Source organism: Erpetoichthys calabaricus, chromosome 3, assembly GCF_900747795.2.
Source record: "Erpetoichthys calabaricus chromosome 3, fErpCal1.3, whole genome shotgun sequence".
Classification (NCBI taxonomy): domain Eukaryota; kingdom Metazoa; phylum Chordata; class Cladistia; order Polypteriformes; family Polypteridae; genus Erpetoichthys; species Erpetoichthys calabaricus.
In genome coordinates, this window is record NC_041396.2 from 278,793,552 (window position 1) to 278,814,582 (window position 21,031).

A 21,031-nucleotide genomic window follows, 5' to 3' on the forward strand; every position below is an offset into this window, starting at 1 on the left:
CTATTTAAAGTAAACATTCAATGTTAAAATGGCTTGCCACTGGGATTTGTTTCCCTTGAATGTAGAGCATTCATGAGGTATCTCTAATTACATATGAACTATTTGAAAATTAGATATTCAAATATCTGTAACTAGCTGTGCTACAAGACTAAAGACAGATTGAAATCTACATAATCAATGGAGACCTCACCCTTAACATTTGGAATCCACCATACAATGCATATGCTTTGGTGTGGGAGCCATAAAAGCAGTGTTAATGTTTGTGAGGAACCATGAGTTGGAGTGACAAAGGTATGAGCAACTAGGTGGAAACACAGACACATCCTTTTATTAAGGTGGATTACATTTGAACTATTCAAAATTGTAATTGTAGTTAGAGTTATGTTTTCAGAAGTCAAATCAAAATGATGGATATCATCAATGCATTTAAATTAAAGATATTTCAAATTTAATTTGGACATCTAAAATGCAATTTTAACATGGATTCTCAAAAATGCTTAATGCAGTTGAGGATCGCTGGAGCCTATACTGGCCACATCAGATGCTAAGCAGGAACTGGCCCTGCACAGGTCACGAGTCCATTGGGAGGTCTGCACACACACACATCACCTGAATCGCCTGAGCTGCATGTCTGTGAGATGAGAATAGGAGAATCTGAAAGAAAGTCCACAAACTGCACAGGCACAGAATTTGATCTTAGGGTGCAGATCTGCGAAGCAGCAGCACTTAATCACTGCAATATTTTGCTGCTCATTTATTTTGAAAAATAATCAGTTTTATTCTGTGTTTATGTGTGAATAAATTTTAAAATTTGAAATAATCTTTATTAGGCTCAGTAGTAGAAACAATAAGCCTCAATAGGTACAGCTAACAGATAATAAACAGATTTTTAGTGAAAAACATTATAAGTAAGTAATTACTTTACACCACCTCTACTCCCTTAGTACACTCCTCCTATTCCAAACAGCAAAACGTGCTCTTTGAGTTGAATACAATATATTTACTAATGAATTACCAATTTGCCCCTCTCAATACTTCCCCAAATCTCTATAACTCACTGAAAGTCTCTAGGTCTCTAATGAGATTACTATAAGCAAACTTTAATTTCAACCTGCATTTAACCCAAAACCTTGAACATCAGTGCCATGTTGGTAGTCAGTGAGTTTTTTTTTTCTGTGTTTGTTCTCCTCTTGAGAATTGCCAGCTTTGCTTGACCCAAAAGAAAATCCCCCAGCACACATTTGCTTTCCTGTTTACAATTATATACATGTCCAAAAATAAAAGAGAAATTTGAAAAAAAAAATCAACCCTATCAAAAAATGTGCTAAGCAAAGTAAACAGTGCTGTAAAGCAGTGTGAAAAAAGAAAAAGATAAAAGAGTTTCTTGCTATTGACAAAAAGAGCAAGAGTCAGATGCTCCAGGAGAAACAACTGCTAGATACTAGCTAAGAGTGAGAGCAGCATGAAAAATTCTCCACTGCAGGTCTCCCAATTGCTTCTGCAAAAGTTACCTTACAGAAACCTCTCATTATGCTGGAGTTACTTTCATGCCAGCATTCAGTACTTTTCTCCATCAAATATCCAGTTAGTCTTTTAAAAAATTGCAGAAAGTCATTGTCACGTATAATTAGCATAGGTCACTCTTTCCTATCACATCAAACGGTTTGTCAGATAAGCTACCAAAACTGAGGATAAAGCCAGAATGATTGATACACCTTAGGCTTCACTTGTATGACAAGGTCTGTGACATCTGGTTCAAAGATTTTGTTTTATGTACAAATGTTACCACATAGTGAATCTACACCTAACTGAACCAGAGCCCCCTTGAGCTGGCAAAGAAACTGACCAGCAATTCAGACCTCATGCTCAGGAGAGCCATTAGGTGAACAGGCGTGTACTACATACCAGTTTGGTTATCTATTAAATGACAAATCTTTTTTTTTTTTTTTGTTCTTTGTTTCTACTTATACAATTTCTTGTATTAGGAATTTGGTAGTTTTCGCATACCCCTTGGGGTCAGAGCGCAGGGTCAGCCATTGTACAGCACCCCTGGAGCAATTACAGGTTAAGGGACTTGCTCAAGGGCCCAGCAGAGCAGGATCTCTTTTGGCAGTGATGGGGATTTGAACCGGCAACCTTTGGGATACCAGCGCAGATCCTTAGCCTCAGAGCCACCACTCTGCCCTAAAAATTTGTGATCTTTCTGCTGATAAACATATTTACAAAGTGATATGAACATGATCCATGAATCCATCCATCTATCTTGGAAACCCATTTTATCCTGAGTAGGATTGCAGGAAAGCAATAGGCAATAGCAATAAGCAATAGCATAGGGTGCAAGGCAGAAACAATCCCTGGACAGGGTGCTAGTACATTACAAACACACACATATATATCCACCAGGTATAACAGAGGAAATCTTAATATGTTGTTACAAGCTAAGGGCTCCTCAATAAACCAAAAAAGTTATCAAGACTAATATATGTTCTTATAACTTATTAACTTATTATGTCATGTTAAAAACATGGATTCAACAGTAACTAATGCCTGTCAAAATTTAAGTAATCTATTTTATGGAAAAGTATAAAAGTGAGATCACTCCATGGTAGGGGTTTCAGGACGTTGAACAACCTCTGCAGTGTTTGGAGTCTAAAAGCCTTGATGTTACTTCATATATCAGTGATACTCTGCCCTCCTTCTACTACTGGTTAGTGCAGTGTGTGCCTTTAGACTCAATGCATGCCATCCCGGAAAAAGTTTAACATGGTCATCTATATAAACTTAATTAGGGCCACCCATGAATCAGCACACCTTAGTTTTTGCCAATAGATAGAGGCAATTAAATTATTAAGAATCAATACTCTACCTCTTTAGGAAACATTCTGCACAAACCACCACCATTGGTTTAGAAAAGAGTGAATGTACCTTGTACCTTATCTGTCCATCACACGCTGGTCACCTCAGCAGTGTCAGCCTCATCCAAGTACACATGTAGATACCTAATAAGACTTTCCTATTCATTAGGAGGGTCCCAGGAAAAAGTTTGGACACTCCCAGAAATGTCAATATTTTTTATATAAATTGATACCTTTTTACCAAATACCAATGAAATTAATTAAAAATATAGTCAATATTGTTCTGATGTTTCTAATGGCTATTATTACTTGAAATGATCACATTTACTTTATTATCCACATATGAACGAAAAGCCCAATTTTCAGCAGCAATTCCTTTAGTGTCCTAACAGTCAACTCTATTAGCATACCCTTATATAGTCATGCTTAAATGTGAAAGGGGTTATGAGAGAAACCTTTGTGATAGCACAACTGTAATCTGTTATTCTGTTCCCTTGGGTTACAAGGTGCTGGAATTCCTAAAATTCAGTTTTGGGCACAAAAATAGACAAAATGAAAGAGCTTTCTCAAGAAACATGTAAACCTTTTTTTTTTGTAGAATTAAGGATATTCCATGTGACACATTCCCAAGAAAATGAACATTTCATTCAAAAGAATAGGGTAAACTAGATCTTTCCAGGATAGAAAAAGAAAGGAAAAGGCTCAGATGAGTATCTGTAGAGGAGGATAAGAATGTCAGAGTGTGCAGAGTGAGAAACAAATACCATGCAGGTCCTCAGTGGGCTTCTTCATTAAATACACGCCAAATACCAGTGTCATCTGCAGCAGAGACTCAGGCATGCTGACCATAATATTCTTTTCCAATCATCTCCTGTCCAATGTCTGTGTTCTTTTTCCTCATGATAAGCCTTTGTTTTTATTTGCCAGTTTCAGATATTAATTTTTCATTGAAGCTCTGTCTCTAAGGCCAGCTTTCCAGAAATATCTTTCCTCTGTTGCAAAAGACAGTGGAATTTGGCATGTATTTAAAGAAGAAGCCAACTGAGGACCTGCAATGTGTTTTTTAGTCAAACTACAGATGCTGATATCCTCATCCTTTTGTGCAGTTGCCCATCTGGGTCTTCAAGTTCTTTTTCTATCCTAGTTAGATCCTGTTTGCTCTCTTCACTCAAGACAGTAATAGACACCTTTGTATGAAACTGCCAAGGTGTCACATGGAATAACTTTCATTCTGCAAAGACACAAGAGACTGATATGTTTCTTGAGAATGCTGTTTCTTTTTGGTCATTTTTAAACCCAGAACTGATCTTTGCAGTGCTAGTACTTTGCAACCCAAGTGAAAGCAAGAGAGGCCAAAGCAAAGTTGGATGGATGAAGTAAAAGAAGATCTGAAGGAAAGGGTTTGACTGGAGAGGAGTTGCAGGACACTGCTGCTTGGAGAAGGCTGATCAAGCACATTGACCCTACATAGAAGTGGGGAAGAAGAAGAAAAAGACTAACCTTAGAACCCATGGGAACAGGATAACAGATTTGAAAGGTGCTCATTCAATTCCGAAATTTTCTGCAATACCCAATTTGCATTTCAAATGACTAATTAAGGATAAGCTAAGGAAATTTACCATTAGGACACTATAGGAATGATTGCAGAAAAAAATTGACTTTGTAGTTACAGTATATGTGACATTTAACCTCAGTCATTTTAAGCAGCATTAGAAACACTAGTACTGACTTGGTTATATTTTTAAATCAATTTACTGGTTTCTTGCTAAAAATATATCAGTTTTTATCAAAAACATGAACATTTCTGGGTATGACAGGTAGTGTATATATGGGTGGATAATGTGATGTAAAGGTGGGCGATTATAGTTTTTCAAAAGAAGCGGTATTGGTCACTTTATAAAATACCAGCATAGGAAACAGTTAAGTACTCGAAACCCCCTTTTTTTGTTGTAACATTACAATCTGGGCCGCGACATGGAAAGGTAGAAATAAACTGGCCCCGCCCCACCAGTCTGCTGTGACGTCACGTCTTTGGAATGCGATGACGACACGGGCCTCCAGGCTGCAGGAGGTGGAAGGAAAAAAGTTACAAAGCTTGAAGGAAAGTTTCTGATTAACTTTTTAAGATATATATTACTCCCATAGGTGGGGTTAGAGGGTGCCAAGACGAAAAAAGCGTGCAAATGTACAAGCTGATCGACAAGGTGGTCGTGCAGACTTCCTGATTGCGCGATAGAGCACACCGAATCAGTTAGTTCACTTTTTTAGTAATCGGGCAAAGAAACGTTTAATTAAAACCCCTGAACCCCACTCGTTTACAAGGATGTAAATTCCGCACCGCATACGGAAATATATATTTTTTTCATCAATAAATTAAAATATACGTTTATAGAGAGTGCAAACCACTCTGAAGCGCTCGAGTAAAAAAGGGAGCGCTAGGCAGCGGGCTGTTTAACGGTTCGCTCTGTTCTTACAAATCACGGCTTTTTTTTACATCAGCGAGCACAGCGAAGAACTGTTAACAGCGCGGACTTTTTTTCTTTTAATGCCGAGAGGAAACAAGGAGGAGTACTGACGACTTGGGCGGATAAAAGGTAATGATCAAAAGGTTGTGGTTTGTCTATTCCAAAGGTAAGTTTATGCAGACTTGTGTGCTTTAATTGCTGCCTGTCCACCTCGTCTCGTCGTTCACGTGGGGGACCCGTGCCATATGTTTTTATTACTTAAATAACAGTGCCTTAACTGCCCGAGGGTGCACTTTTTTTACTAGGATATAACCCCCGAAATAGCGTCTGAAACCTCGGCCACTTTATAAGCTCAAAAAAAAAAGTTAGAGGCCGGTCTTTAATATCGCCGCCTCGGTCTCGAGTGATGTCCGCAGACCGGCATCGCGTGCAGCTTTCCAGGCGTCAAAAAGGGCGTACGGTATGGAAACGGGGAAGTAGTGCATTGCCCGTTCACTGCAACTAGCCTACTTGTCATATGTACACATATATACGGAGCTTAGCAGAAATTGTTATGAGGCCTGGGTAACATTAAGGTTCGTGCTGGATCAATCAAACACACTTGCTAACAAGCCTAATACGGTAGGAGAAGGCAGGCTTTGGAAAGCTAATTCAGTATTTAACAGCCGAAATTCTTTTAAGGACAGTATGGTTCAGTCTCACAGGAGGAACCGGCGTGGTGTAACTTGTGTGAGTGCGTGTGTTCTCCTCGTTTTCTACTGGTTTTCCTCTTCAAGTCCTAAAAACCTACAGGGAGGTGGGTTGGTACTTCTTAATGAGTGATTGCCCTGTGATAAACTGGCACTCTCTCTAGAGCTAAAACACAACCAGTGATGCCAGTCATATACACACCCAAACTTGTACATGACCAATTTAGAGTAACTGGTTCGTGTAACGTGCATATCTTTGGAGAAAACAGATTAAAAACTCACAGATGTGAGGACTGCGTGCCAACTTAAAACCCAGTATGATGCATGTGTCGAGTAGTAACAATCACTGAACCATCTTGCTGCTGTTTTATGTGGCAAAACTGGTCAATTTTATTTTGTTTAATTGAGTGAATAATAATTTTGTTCATTAAATGTGAAAAATCAGATTAGATGAACTTTATTAAACCCATTGGGAAATTCGGATACATACAGCAGCAGAAATACATGAAAAACATGGATACAGATTCACAGGACGAATAATACAGCAAATCAATCATTTAACTGATTGATAAATAAAATAAAAATAAGTGTATATTGTACAGATATTTCAAAATTAACTTAAGTACATTGGGAAGAAGCATTGAATTGCCTGATAGCAGTGGGCAGAAAAGACCTCCAGAGGTATTTTCATGTATCCATATTAACTTTTCTCCAGTTGGTTCTGTATGTTTTCTTTCAGTTTGAATGTTTTTATAAAACAGAAACCTACAATTCTACTGCACGTTATTCAGATATCACACTACAAAGGTGTTATTAAATGTACATTACAGACAGCATTTATCACACATGAATGAAGATAACCTTAAAAGCAAATGTGCTGCTTGCCAGCCAAGTTGGAGCTTTTGAATTTTTTTTTGGCAAATGCAGTCATGATAGTTGGCATCTTGTCCAGAGAAGTTTCCATTTTGTACTAATTGTTGCTGGCGTAGTCTCCAACTGCTTACAAACCTTTATTAGAATAAATGCACTCATAAGGATGTAGTCATGCTCATCAGCAGGGCATTTTTATGAATTTTTTTATTTATTTTTTTATTGTCCTCCCTTTTTAGCCCTGCTTTATAGTTCACCTATACTAGACCATCAGGATGTTAATTGAACCCAAAACTTACTTAATATAATCACATCTGCTTATACCAGTTCAGGGTTACAAGTTGTGGTCAGGATCTATCCTGGTAGCATCAAGTGAAATGCAGACACCAGTTCTAAATTGAAATTCCAGTTTGTTGCAGTTCTCGCTCTCACTGTGCTAATTTGGAAGCTCCAGTTTACCTAGGAAATATCAATTCGGTGAGGAGTGGGGGCATGCAGACATGGGACGAACGTGCAAACTTCATATAGACAGAGACCAGAATTTCGAACTTGAGATCTTGGATCCATGAGGTAGCAACACTACCCACTATACAATCCCAACGTTAAAAATATTAATGTTAATTCCTAGTTATAGAACTTGTAACTGAAAATAATAGTTGGTGCTCCTTTCCTTCAAAACCTGCTTTAGGATGAGACACATCTTAAAATACAAGGCTAATTGAATTGTGTTTCACAGGGAAGGTTTACCACTTGAGAGTACTTGTTTGGCTGGAAGTCTTCTTTTATGGAGTGTACTTATTCCCTCCACTGTGTTCCTCAAGTGATTTCCATTACCTACCACAGTCTCAAAACAATCTGAAAAAAGAAAAAAAAAGTCTTAAACTGGCTTAATTCAATTCTGAGTCATTGATGAATGTGGTCTATCCTGGCACTATGAAGTGCAGAGCAGAACCAAGTCCAGAATAGGATGTCAGTCCACCAAAGAACCCACTCACATAAAACCACAAAGCGAGAATAAAAACCTAACATGTCTGCCTTTCAGGAAGTAGTAGGAAATCTGAAGTACCCTGAAGACAACTCAAGTGGACACATGAAGAACAAGCAAACTCCACACAGACAATAACCCAATACTGAATTTCAGCCTAGGATACTGGATCTGTCATGCAACACCACTTATTGCTGTGTTACCATTCTGTCACATAAACTGCTAAATAAAAGACAGTATAACTGTCATTGCAAGACTAAAATTTGAACTACGAGAATAATGGGGAGAGAAAACAGTCTAACAGCAAAAACACTAAAAGACAATACCAACTGTGACCACTAACGCCAGTTGTCTTGCAGTTCTTCAGGATTTTGTGGGATAGCCTCTTGCAGCAATCATTGTTTGACAGCTCTGGTGCCCAAATCCAGCAAGTCTTTTGACTCTGCAGTTGCAGGATGTCATTGACTCTGACAGTGTTGCTGGCCATTGGTAGACAGTTCATGTTTCTCGATCTTGGGCATCTCAAAGGTGATTGAGGCAGTACCTCCATAACACCTTTCATTCTTTACAACATTGTGATCTCTGCAGTTTTGTGTGACCTGGCATGGTTCTCCTGGAGGGTTAGATATCTACAGTACATGGTGTGAGCAGGGAGCTTTGAAGTCCAGTTCGCTGTAGCCTCTCCTCACTTTCCTGTCATTGTATTTATGACCATTTCAGCAACAGACTCAGAGAGGCCAGTTTGATGTGTTGGCCCCTTACTGATGTAGTCACTCTGTGCTGACCTGATCTTGGATGGTTATCAGAACTGACGGTCTTTTGAAACCTTGTGTGCAATGAGGATACAATAGAGCAGCTTAATCTATAGTATTTAGTAATACTGGCACACAACATAGATAGATACTTTATTAATCCCAAGGGGAAATTCACAAGTACACATACACATACAGTCGTACACGGAGCTGCTGAAAAGGCTGCCACTCTCTGCGGCACCGGAACTAACTGACTAACTAACATACACTCCCGCAGTGTACCAACAACTCTTTTTTTTTACCTTTTATGCCTTTCAAAGCATTATGGAATGGATAGAAGAAATGATTTAGTGTGATCTTTGCCTTGCTATGACTGAAGGCCTTTCTAAAGGTGAACTAATTGGCATTGTTCATCTGGACCTCGGACTAAAAGTGCACCTGACAAACTTGTGTACACTTGACCAGTTGAAATGCCTGACTGCACAATCTGGTCTTTTATTCAGAAAGCTAAAACAAATCTAGAGTATGCAAACTATAACCAGAGAGTGCAAGATATAAATGAGAGTTTTTTCATTTCAGAAAATGTTGCATTTTGTTTTGCCATCTGTATGTAATTAAATGGGGAAAAAAAACCCACTGTGATTATATGCTTGCTGTGGCAGCAATTCTTTACACAGGGCTTATGTTCATCTTTTCGACAGAGGGTGAGTTAAGCACTGACGTGAAGAGTGATTGTCTCAGGACTCTGCTCAACCATCTGCCCCCCTAATGACCTTAATTTATTCTCCACTGATTCTAAAGAGTTTAAAATTAAATGTGCCATCTGCAGGTGGTGGGTGGGTTTTTTTTCTTTCAATACTTAAAAGGGTGACCTAGTAATCAGGTGCTTACTGATGTGATTATTTTCATTATGCATTGTGAATATTTTTTTGCCAGTTTCTTTCAAGGTGGTGCGCAAAAATACTAATATCTAGCACTTCTAAGTTCTTTCATCCTACAAATGTTTAGCAGTTCATACAAGTCCATTTTACCTTTAATGTGTAATGTGGTTATAGAAAAATATTGTTTTATTGACATACAGCATATTTATATACAAGTACTTCTATATGGCCTTTTTTTTGCTATTTCAATGTTTTTCCCCTAATATATTTATAAATGTATTCTGTGATTTTAATCAGTAAATTGAAGAGTTCTTTAAAGGAAAGAATGTATTTGTTTAGCATGTCTAAACTGGATTGTTTGAGTGCTTGAGTGTGCTCTGTAAAGGACTCGCATCCAGGTGTGATTACATTGGTAGGCACCGAGTCCCCGCCAACCTTGTACTGGATAAGGCAGCAACAGGCAATGACTATCCAGTATGGTAAAACCTGTGCAGTTTTGGTTCAATAACATAAACAGTAATGATTTTTTTTCCACATTTCAGCATAAATAGCAAACAAAATTCACCATTGATTATGCTATTACAGCAGTGTCTTGCTAACATCTGGGGCCTCATGTATAACGCTGTGCGTAAAATTCACACTATGACATGGCATATGGACAAAAGCGGAAATGTTTGTATGCATGAAAAAATCCAGATGCATAAATCTGTGCTAACGCCAACTTCCATGTTCTTCCGCTACATAAAAGCATGGGGGGAAATAGAAAAATGTCAGCGAATACCAAGTGGAGGCAAGGAAAAACTTACTATTTGTTGGTTTAAACAGTGATATAATCAACAAAAGGAAGTTGATCGAGTGACAGAGTGTCAGAGAAACTTGAAAGCTCAAGTTCACAAAGATGCACAGTGCCCGAAATAAAAAAGAAGCGGTAAGATATCAAAGTCGCCGTGAAAAGGCGAGTCATAGCCCATCATCTGAGTGTCATATGAAAGCTTATTAGGGTACAGAGAAAAGAAAAAAAAATAGGGACACAGAGAGAAAAAAGCTTGAAATGCCAACTATAATCTCGAAATGTCCACTTCAATCACGTAGTTTATTTTGTCATTAAAGTAGACAATCAAAAACTTCATCTTTAAATCGTTTAATTTACTAGTTTCTCAAATACCATCGTAACTAAAGTAGCACATTAAATGCTTTGTTTTGTATTTGATCTTCTGTGTGCTCTATGTGTGTGAATCACTACGTGCTTCTTAAACGGACTTTCTCTTCCTCCGACAGGACACAGAATCCATTACATTCGTGATATTACAACTCTGAATAATTTAAATACTGAGATGTATACTTGATATAATTTTCATGATGATAGGAATTTAAGCATGTTATTAAACATGGGAACACAGTGGCACAGTGATAGTGACGAGCAGGTGCCTCGTCCACAGATTGTTCCTGCCTCCCGCAAGATGCTTGCTGCGCCGTGCGTGACCTTTGATGAAATTATTTATTGCAGCAGTACTGTTTCTTTCAAACATACTAACCCCCAATTCCTGTCCTTCCTTTTCTTTCTCCAAGTAACCAATTGCCACACAATCAGCGATAATAGATGTTAAGCCATCTGTAAGATTAGAACTCTGATTCTTCAAAACTTTTAAGTAACATTGAAATATCTTCGTAGTACATGTTTAATTATTCTACCCATCTATCCATCCAGTGTCATACCAGCCCCAGCAAGAATACAGCGCGAGGCAAAAACAATTCCTGAACTAGCTAGCGCTGCGCCACTGTGTCCTTGCATGTTTAATTATTAACAATATACTGTAGATTATTTAAATGACGTTAACATTTTATCTATATAATGTAATAAACATATTTTGCTGCATTTCATCTTAAAAATGATATCGTCATCATATGTAAATACATGCTTTATGAAGTGGCGCAGGTTGTGCAATATTATAACTGTATCGCAAGTTTACAGTGAGGTAATTGTACTTGTAAGTACAAACAGTTCTATAAGGAGCACTTGATGGACTGATTGAGTGCGTTTATAGTTCTTGGGATTAAACTGTTTCTGAACCGCAAGGTCCGTACAGGAAAGGCTCTGAAGCGTTTGTTAGATGAGAGCAGTTCAAATAGCGAATGGCTGAGGCAGCGTGTGCTTGATTCTATATATTGGTAATTCTCTTTCCAATCAGCTGCTTCGAGTGGTGCAGTGAGAGTAATATGGAAAAAGATGATCGCTGTGGCAACCCCTAACAGGAGCAGCTGAAAGTAGAAGGTGCAGTGAGAGTAACAACGCTAAAGCAGCTATGGTATTTAGAATAGTTTGGCCATTCCGTGGACCATTATATTGTTACAGGTTAATTACAATCAGATGCCTTAAACTAATGAACAAGATGCGGTTAATTTCAGCATATTTGATAAAGCCGGCATTGTGGATGTAAAAAAGAAAGGGAAACCACCCGGGAACAGCAGCACTGCTTTGACGCTGGGTGCCGCCAGTTAGCAAAACCAAGCGGAGAACTTGTGTACGCCAGGGTTGGAGCTACCGTGAAATTGTGCGTGGCTTTAATCCATGTTTAGGTTTTATACATCGCGATTTGAGTGTGGAAACGGGCTTACGCAACATTTTTGTGTGTACGCACCGTTTATGCACGAGGCCCCTGATCTTTTTGGTGGAGACTATTCTCTTTCTTCATTTAAGTCCTCAAACAGATTGAAAAAATAGCAGCAGGAAAACCACACTACAGCACATTTGTCTCTAGCATTGTTCTCCAGTAAGATGACTGGATTTATCCAAACCTGATGTGGTGATGGTCCAACAAAGAAGTACATTATGTTCAAGATGAGAACTGTGACCGAGGAATATGTACTTGAAAGTGCTAATCTAGATAAGAGAATGAATTTTATCTAGAAAATTCACTTGGAATTTGATAGTCAGGTCTTTTTCAATAATTACTTCAATACAATTTACAAGATTTATTTTCAGCAGGTACAGAAAATTTCTAAGCTTTCAGTCTTTGACAAGTAAATTTGACCACAGCTAAGATGAGTCAAAAAGTAAATTTCATGTAGAGCAGCCCGAGCACTGAATACTGTGGAAGTATCCGATCAAATTCAGACATTAAATACCAGAAGTGTCTTATTTGTATTAGTGTTTATGGTTAAACACAGTAAAGCAATCCAATTTTTATCTATTTCTTTTTGTAAACATACAGTAAGCAGTGTTCAGTCACTCCAGTTAACTCAGCTGCCATTCTAACCCTGCAGTGTACCTGTGGCCAACACAATCAGGCCACGAGACAGAGGTTTCTGATTTCTCTGTGCCAAATTCAGAGAAGCTTTGAGTTTGTCATTTACTGGTCAACCACAATTTGGAGTTTGTCCAGAAAAATACAACTTTAATATTTGTTTGTTTTTTTCTTTTTTTCTTTAGTTTATCTTGATACATTGTAAAAGTTGTTTTTCGGTGCTTTTGTTCTGCTTTTGCCAAATGCCACACTTTACTAACTGCCTGGAGCAACATATGTTGTCATACTATAATTAATTACAAAGCCATTCTTCTCTGCTGCTATAGTGATTTTTGTTTTAAACCCCTGTCTGAAATCACCTGCTGTTTTGTTGTTTTGTATAAATTCCACCAGGGTATGATCGTCCTTACCTGCTGCATGTAAGCCAGTTGCAGGACAGTTTGCCCCATATTATTTTCAGAGACAACAGGCTAGCTTCCTGCTCAATGAGTAGTAGAACAGCAGAGTAGTGAGTATTACATATATGATGCCTCTGAAAAGTATTTACCCCATGGACGTTTTCACATTTTACCCTCAAGCCTTCGATAGCTTGCTGCAGAGAAGACACTCCCATGGCTTGTTAATGTGCAGTGTGTTTGGTCTGATGTCCAAAAAGCTCAATAGACCATAGAACCTTCTTCCAGCTGATGTCAGAGTCTCCAAAATACCTTCTGGCAAATTCTATCATGTGCATTTTTTTTGTTAAGAGTAGTTTCTCTTTGCTACTTCCCTAAAAGGCTATTACTGGTGAAGCACCTGGGAAAAAATAGTTGTATGCACTTTCTTTCTAATCGGGCAGTGTGGTGTAATGGTTAAGGCTTTGGGTTTTAAACCCTGCATTTGTGGGTTCAAATCCCACTACTGATACTGCGTGACACCACACTGCCCGATTAGAGGATTTAAGAGGATTTAGGTATGTCACATTAAAGGGGCTGAATGCTTATGTGATTAACTATTTTGTGTTTTACTTATTGATATTTAATTTAGATCACTTGTCATGAATGCATTTTTTCTTTGACAATAAAGGGCCCTTTTTTTTTTTTTAAAATGGAAGCGGGTGTAGTTGTCTAAAATATGTCTTCTGTGAAGGAACAGTTTATCTAATTCTGTCACCATAGAGTTTCCTTTTTACACTTGTATTACCCGCCAGAAAAGAATCACTAACCTCTTTAAACTTGTGAAACTTATTTAGTCCTAGAATTGAAGCAGGAGACCTGATAATTTAAAAAAAAAAAAAAAATCTAGAATAATTCAACAGATATGCTGTTTGCGCAGTAGTTTTTCAACCAGCTCAAGTCCATATTTTTCAATAATGATAGCCATGAGCCTTAGAGGATAGGCCTCTCCCACTTCGCTTATCCGTAGGGTAATTTCTGCTCATTTTCCTTTTCAACATTTAAGTTAAGTTATATGTGGATTCCTAAAGTAGCAGCTCTGATTGACACAATGATATTAAGCTGCTGCATTGTCTCAAGTAGGTTTCAGCAGACAGGTGGGTGGACATACGACCATTTGAGATCTGGTTGTCCTTGAGTGATCCCACCAGAGCAGGACTTGCACATCAAATTGATCTGCAACCTGTACTGCTGCTGTTACAATGGCTGCATTAGTGAAAGAACAGTTACAACATGATGCTGGCTTTAGGGTGAGGGGACCTATTTCAGAGGCCCTCTGCTCACACTTTCTATACCAATAACTGCTGTGGTCTAACCTGTGGAATGATGATGGTGTACAGATGTTACCATGGTCTGATATCTATCCAGATTTTAACCATGCAGAGCACATTTAGGTTGTCATTGATGGCAACATCCAGAGACAAAATCGTCTGCCTAAAAATGGCCTGCAGCTTCATTAGGACCTTCTGCAAGACTGTGAAAGCATCTGACAAATGCTGATTCAGAGGCTTGTTGGAGCTGTAGGCCACCATACACAGTGGTAGCTTCAAGAGGTGGTCATACAAGATGAAGTACTATTTGTATTCACAAGTGGTATTGTTGCTGTTTTGCAGTATAGTTTTTTGCATTTTTCTCACTTATTTTTATTTCAGCATCAAGTGCTGACAGTTTAGTCCAAAGAGTGTTGTTTCTTTTTTCTCCATTGTGTGTGTATGTAAATATATATATTTACGCCGGTGCTGAACACTGCAATGGATGGATTCGCTGATCTTTACGTGGCTCTTTGAGGTGGCTCGCTATTCTTAAAAGGACTGCTCGCATTTTGCTGCACTAGATGGAAAAGCGACTTTGCAGGCTTGTCATTTATAATTTTTTATTGTTTTATGCATTCCTTTTTTTAGATGTCTGGTCCCACATGGTTACCCCCAAAAACACTAGGCAGCCCAGAACGACAAAACACTACTGTGTCCTCATCTTCCTCTTCTGCATATAAGTCATCAAAAAAGATGCCCCAATCTGCCAAACAGAAATACAGTGCCTATGAACAAAATGGAGAAATCGGTGGAATGGTCAGTCGATACCAAACTCAGGGACCTGCAGGTAAGAATTTTTGGCCAAGTACATTTGTTGAACCTCTGTTTGGCTATAACAACTTTGTTCTTGCCAGACTTTGTGATACATTAGTAGCTTCAAGAACATTCATCTTGATGCAACTTTCTTTTTACATACGGAGGCCTTTTTTATCTTTTTGACTTAAAAGTGTTATACCCTCGCATTGGGTGGTCTTTTCGTATGCATAACTTTTTCATCTTATTGCTGAGTTTTCCTGAACAGTTATGATTAAAAGCTTTTAAACAATATTGTTTCAGAAATATCTGATGTTGTCTGTCAGAGGGCTTAAGGATCTGAACAATACTGACCTATTGAACATTTAAAATAATTTGATTGGCACAGACAAATCTACAGTGTCTTTTACAACTCGTACTTTTACAGAGCAGCTTGAAAGAATCGTCAAATAAAGTTTGTTTAGAACCAGTGTACAAAGAAAGTGATTATAGCTTTATATAGGTTTGTTAAAGTTGTAAAGCATAGTTGGCTTAATCGACAATTAAAAATTACAACACCTCTGATCAGCCATAGTTAAAACTGAACCTCTGAATTATCCAAGGTTACCTACTTTGTGATTCCTGAGAGCAATTACGGCAGAAGCCAAGACAAAATCACAAAAATGTGAATCCTCGTAACCAGCGATTTGGTCACATTTATATATAGTTATGTAAGGCACTCTGTGTGTGGGTATGTATGTATGTATGTATGTATGTATGTATGTATGTATGTATGTATGTATGTATGTATGTGTATCTTATAATAAAAGAAGAAGTGTGATATATACTAATTATATACACTGTGTGTTGTATACTAAATGATAAACCTTGAATTACAGTTCACATGTAGAACATTAGTATCTGAGCATTACAGTTGCTTTGTGCTAGTTTTGCTATTTCCATGGGCCACCAATTTTTGCAATTATTTTTTATTCTTATATACTGTATATCCTCACTTAATTTGCTTTTAATTATTTACTGAATTCCAATAATATATATGCAATGAAAGGTTCAAAATTGAATATTTTTCTTGCCAAAGTTCATTCATTCTATCTATCAGTCTATTCATTCCGTAGATACTGGGATAGCCGCTATTCTAGTTCTTCTTGACTTAAGTGCAGCATTTGATACAGTTAACCATAACATTTTACTGTCCCGACTTTCAGCTATTGATATCTCTGGTGCTGCTCTTTCTTGGTTCACATCATATATCAGTGATCGCCAGTATTATGTCTTCTTTAGGGAACGCAAATCTGCCACTACTTCACTCACACAAGGTATCCTTCAAGGGTCAGTTCTAGGTCCAATTGTCTTTAACATCTATATGCTCCCATTAGGTGAGATTATTCGTCAGTATGGGTTAAACTTCCACTGCTATGCCGAACTTGTATAAAGATGTGGACACACAACTTTATATAAGTGTTGATGCAACTGCAACATCTTCACCTGTTGCGCTGACTGATTGCATTCGGGAAATCAATCATTGGATGACAGATAATTTTTTTTATGACTTAATTCTGATAAAACAGAAATCTTATTAGTTGGTACCAAATCTGTCCTCTCTACCCTTCATGGGCTAAAAATTGACCTCGATGGGATCCTGGTTGAGCCCTCAGCATCAGTCCATAATTTGGGTGTCATCTTTGATCAGCTTCTTACTTTTCAACCACATATTAGCTCAATAGTACAGACAGCTTTTCTTCATCTTCGCAACATTGCTCATCTGCATTCATGCTTTCATTACTACCCATCTGGACTATTGCAATGCATTGTTTTATGGCCTCCCAACTAAATATATCAGTAGATTACAATATGTTCAGAATTCTGCTGCTCGTCTACTTACACACACTAAAAAATCTGCTCACATCACTCCTGTCCTTTATGATTTGCACTGGTTACCAGTCATTTCAAGAATATAAAATTATTCTTCTCACCTTTAAAGCACTTTATGGTGTAGCCCCTCATTATCTGTCTGAGCTGCTGCTTCCTTACACTCCTGCTCATGCATTAAGATCATCGGATGCTAACTTACTCATTGTACCTAAATACAGGTTAGTAACTATGGGTGGCAGAGCTTTCAATATGATGGCCCCTAAAATTTGGAATGCTCTTCCTCTCAGCCTTCGTGAGGAAAAAAATACTATTCATTTCAAACTCCTGTTAAAAACACATCTCTTCAATTAATATTATGAATTTTCTTGTATGCAATTTCTGTTGTCTTGATAATGTTTATTAAATTGTAAAGTGTCCTTGAGTGTATGAAAGGCACTACATAAATAAAATCTATCTATCTATCTATCTATCTATCTATCTATCTATCTATCTATCTATCTATCTATCTATCTATCTATCTATCTATCTATCTATCTATCTATCTATCTATCTATCTATCTATCTATCTATCTATCTATCTATCTATCTCTCCCCAGTATAACTGTCAGTTTGGGTATGTTTCAGTGGGCTCTGTGATGGGCTGATCCACCATTCAGGGCTTTTTTTATGCCATGTGTCCACTGCTTTCATGATAGTCTTTGTCCACTCCATGACCCTTACTTGGATTATGTGGGTTCTAATCATGTTAAGTTTTATTTGAAAAATGACCTTGAATAAACATTTAAATATTTTTAAATGTGTCACCAAACTACTACAAAGATATTATGGCTTAAATAAATATCTACAATTATGCCTAATGACTAATAAAACAGATCATCAGTTGTTGTGGTCCAGGTCATGCACATTTTTCACATTACTGTTTGAGTCCAGAGTACTGAGTGTAACTTTTTGACTCCAGATGTGTGTGGGAATGCTGCATCTGTTGTGGGCTCATGCATCTTGTAGGCCTCATACATTTTTTCCAGAAAAGCTGGTGAAACTTACATAGCTCTTTTGATAATGACTTATATATTTGACCCTTTTCATGCTCTGATGTGTTTTGTGAATTGGGGTGCTTTTATCAGTTTATAATTTAGGAGTCCTGTGATGAGTTAAAACTGTGACTTGCATTTTTTAATAGCAGTTGAAATAATGTACAGTATTTAAAATTAGTGGATGTAATCCTGTACCCTTAAATTTCTCTTGGAACACTCCTCTATCCCCTAGGAAGTTGCACACCTGCTTTACAATATTAAGTTATACACCACAGAAAAAAAACACAATGGTTGGCCCCAAAAAGTAAGGAGTGTGTCTTATACTCTAAGACGAGGTTCATTTGAATCAGAACTACAGCGTTTCACTAGTGGATTAACAATATTTACATTTACTTATTTGGCTGACACCTTTATCTAAGGTGACTTGCAATATTTATGATACAGTAGATTACATTACTTTTGGTTTTCCAGTTGGAGCACAGGCAGGTCAAGTGACTTGGTCGTGGTCACAAAGAGGTAGTAATAAAAAAATAGTATAATTGTAACATTAATTAAGGAGGAGTATTTTACAAGAGGTTGAGTAATATTTTAGCACATGCAATGAGAACATGTAGAAGCCTTCAGTAATAGGCAAGAATTATCTCCCTTACTTTAAAGGCAGGGTGGTGTAGTGGAAAAAAAGCTTTGGACTTCAAATCCTGCTACTGAGACTTTGTGACTCTGAGCAAGTCACTTGACCTGCGTGTGAACCAACTGGGAAAACAAAAGAAATGTAACCAGTTGTACCATAAATGTTGCAAGTCGCCTTGGATAAAAGTGTCAGCCAAATATGAAAGTCATCTACTGTATGTAGTCTCCTTTTGCTTGCTCTTATTTGGATTTAATCATCTTTACATTTAGAATATCATTATTTAAAACGTCTTCAATTTTAATATTTTCTTCTGGTTTTCTTGTTGTTAACTTATTTTACTTTTGAGGCTCTTTTTACTAGTTTACCTCATTATGTACATCCACTTTGTCTGCAGTTATTCATGCTTTTTAACTTTTATGCTGATTTAATGCTTTTCTTTCTAGTTACTGTATTATGAACATTGCCTTTGTCTGCATTTGTTCCTGCTTTTCAGCTTTACTCTGCCTTTAAGACATTTCTTTCTAATTACTCTATTGTGCTTGTTCTACATTTATTCTTGTTTCTGAACCTTTAAAAAAAAAGTCTCTTGTGCTATTATTTTGCCTGCTTCTCTATTATCTTTAAAAAGGTTACATCATCCATGCATACAATCAATTCTTATTATCTGCTGCTTCCTGGAACTTCAGTTCATTTTATACATTTATCCCTGTATAGTCTGTTAACTAAAGGCACAAATTAGCATAAAGCCTGAAATATGGACAAAGAATCTCTCCAGTCCCCAACCATTTGACATTGGGGATCACCTTAATTCATCATCTACAAGAAGTCAGTGCCTTGATATTAAATATTTTGTGTTCGACATTAGTTTTTTTTGTGCATTTGTTTTGTAGAACTAGATAAAACTCAGGCCTTCTGTCCTCAAAATCTGGTGATTCTTGACTAGTTTTTCCTTTTTACCATTTGTGAAGGTCTTTTGAAAGGTGCTCTTTAAATAAATGCCATGCTCAGTGGCTCTATATTCAGGCTGACCTCTGAATTTGGTATTTCTGGCAGTGTTCTGCCTTCTTGTTTCTTGTTCATCATCAGAGAAACAGCTCTTACCTTTGACTTGATGCTGAATTGGGGTTGGAGATATGATTGTTTTTCATGGGTAATGGTGTGTATGACTTTGTTTTGTGATCGTATACACAACTTTCAGTTGCTGTGGAAATGACCAGTCTGTTGTAAAGACTTGAACAGACATCAGTTTGTGCAGGCAGATGTCAGTGTTTCTTGAATCTGCATTGTGCATCCCACAGTTGACAAGCATATGATTGGCCTGTGCAGTGTGCTTCACTTTCAGAAGATGTTGCTGCAGTTCTTTTCATGTTAGAATTGCCTACTCTGCTGTTTGCCGTGAGAAGGACTTGAGAGCCGATTACATTGCACACCCCCAAATTTTTGCTACTGGAGTACACATATAAAATCTCCATTAAGGCCAAGATAAAGATTCAAGGCTCAGTAGTTCTCACATTTTTTTGCTTGACAGACAGACACCCCTTAGCAATTTATATAAATTTCATGTTTAAAAGTGTGTGATTTGTTGGGTATTTATAAAAGTGTATTGAATCTTGTAATACTCTCTGCAGTTATCATTAACAAATTGATACATGTGTTTGGGGCCAGAACTTTTAGAAGAGATAAATAGGAAATGGTTATTTCTACACTGATAAGATTAAAAGTGCACCGTTTCAGCTGTTAAGTCAAAAATTTTCTCCAAACTTTTGTCCATTCATTAGTTCAAATTACTGCTGTCCATCTTTGTTAAAGATTATACTAACCTGTATTTCTCATTAAACACTAGCCAAAGTATCCATCGTTGCCTGGTAATATCTATGTAATGGATTACAATAATAAAGCAAATGTTAATATGTTTTATAAGTGGTGACCCTTTTGTCATTCTGGATGAAATGTTAGTGTCCCAGCCATCATCTACATTATCTCTCTAACAATTTCTCTGCTCTCTAACAATTTCTCTGCTCTCATGAGTTGAGAATTTGTTCTTTTTGTGTGTGATTGAATTCCATATTTGTAGCAATGTCTTGCTGGGTTTGAACCATGAAGGCTACTTTGTTGTATTTCCTGATTTTAGTGTAGTTTCATGAATAGATGTTTAATCCGATGTTCAGAAACTGGACAGCTTGTTAAGTAACTGAATCCACGCACCATGGAACGTCTACAGTAAGGGGGCCAGAGGAATTGGAGTTCACAGA

General features: G+C 37.5%; 2 protein-coding genes across 3 annotated transcripts in view; both read left to right on the top strand.

The window, feature by feature from the left end:
* Positions 1-21,031, top strand: part of plscr3b (phospholipid scramblase 3b) — a 482,910-nt gene that overhangs the window by 64,637 nt on the left and 397,242 nt on the right. The gene's annotated exons all lie outside the window — the stretch shown is intronic.
* Positions 1-21,031, top strand: part of trip6 (thyroid hormone receptor interactor 6) — an 86,652-nt gene that overhangs the window by 8,958 nt on the left and 56,663 nt on the right. The window contains exons 1-2 of one of the 2 annotated variants that reach the window (XM_028798411.2): positions 4,897-5,449; positions 15,078-15,276. In XM_028798411.2, coding sequence (XP_028654244.2) covers positions 15,078-15,276 — 199 coding nt within the window. In that variant the 5' untranslated portion in view covers positions 4,897-5,449. Of the gene's footprint in view, positions 1-4,896; positions 5,450-15,077; positions 15,277-21,031 lie in introns of those variants that run through there. The other variant, XM_028798412.2, reaches the window with a different exon arrangement.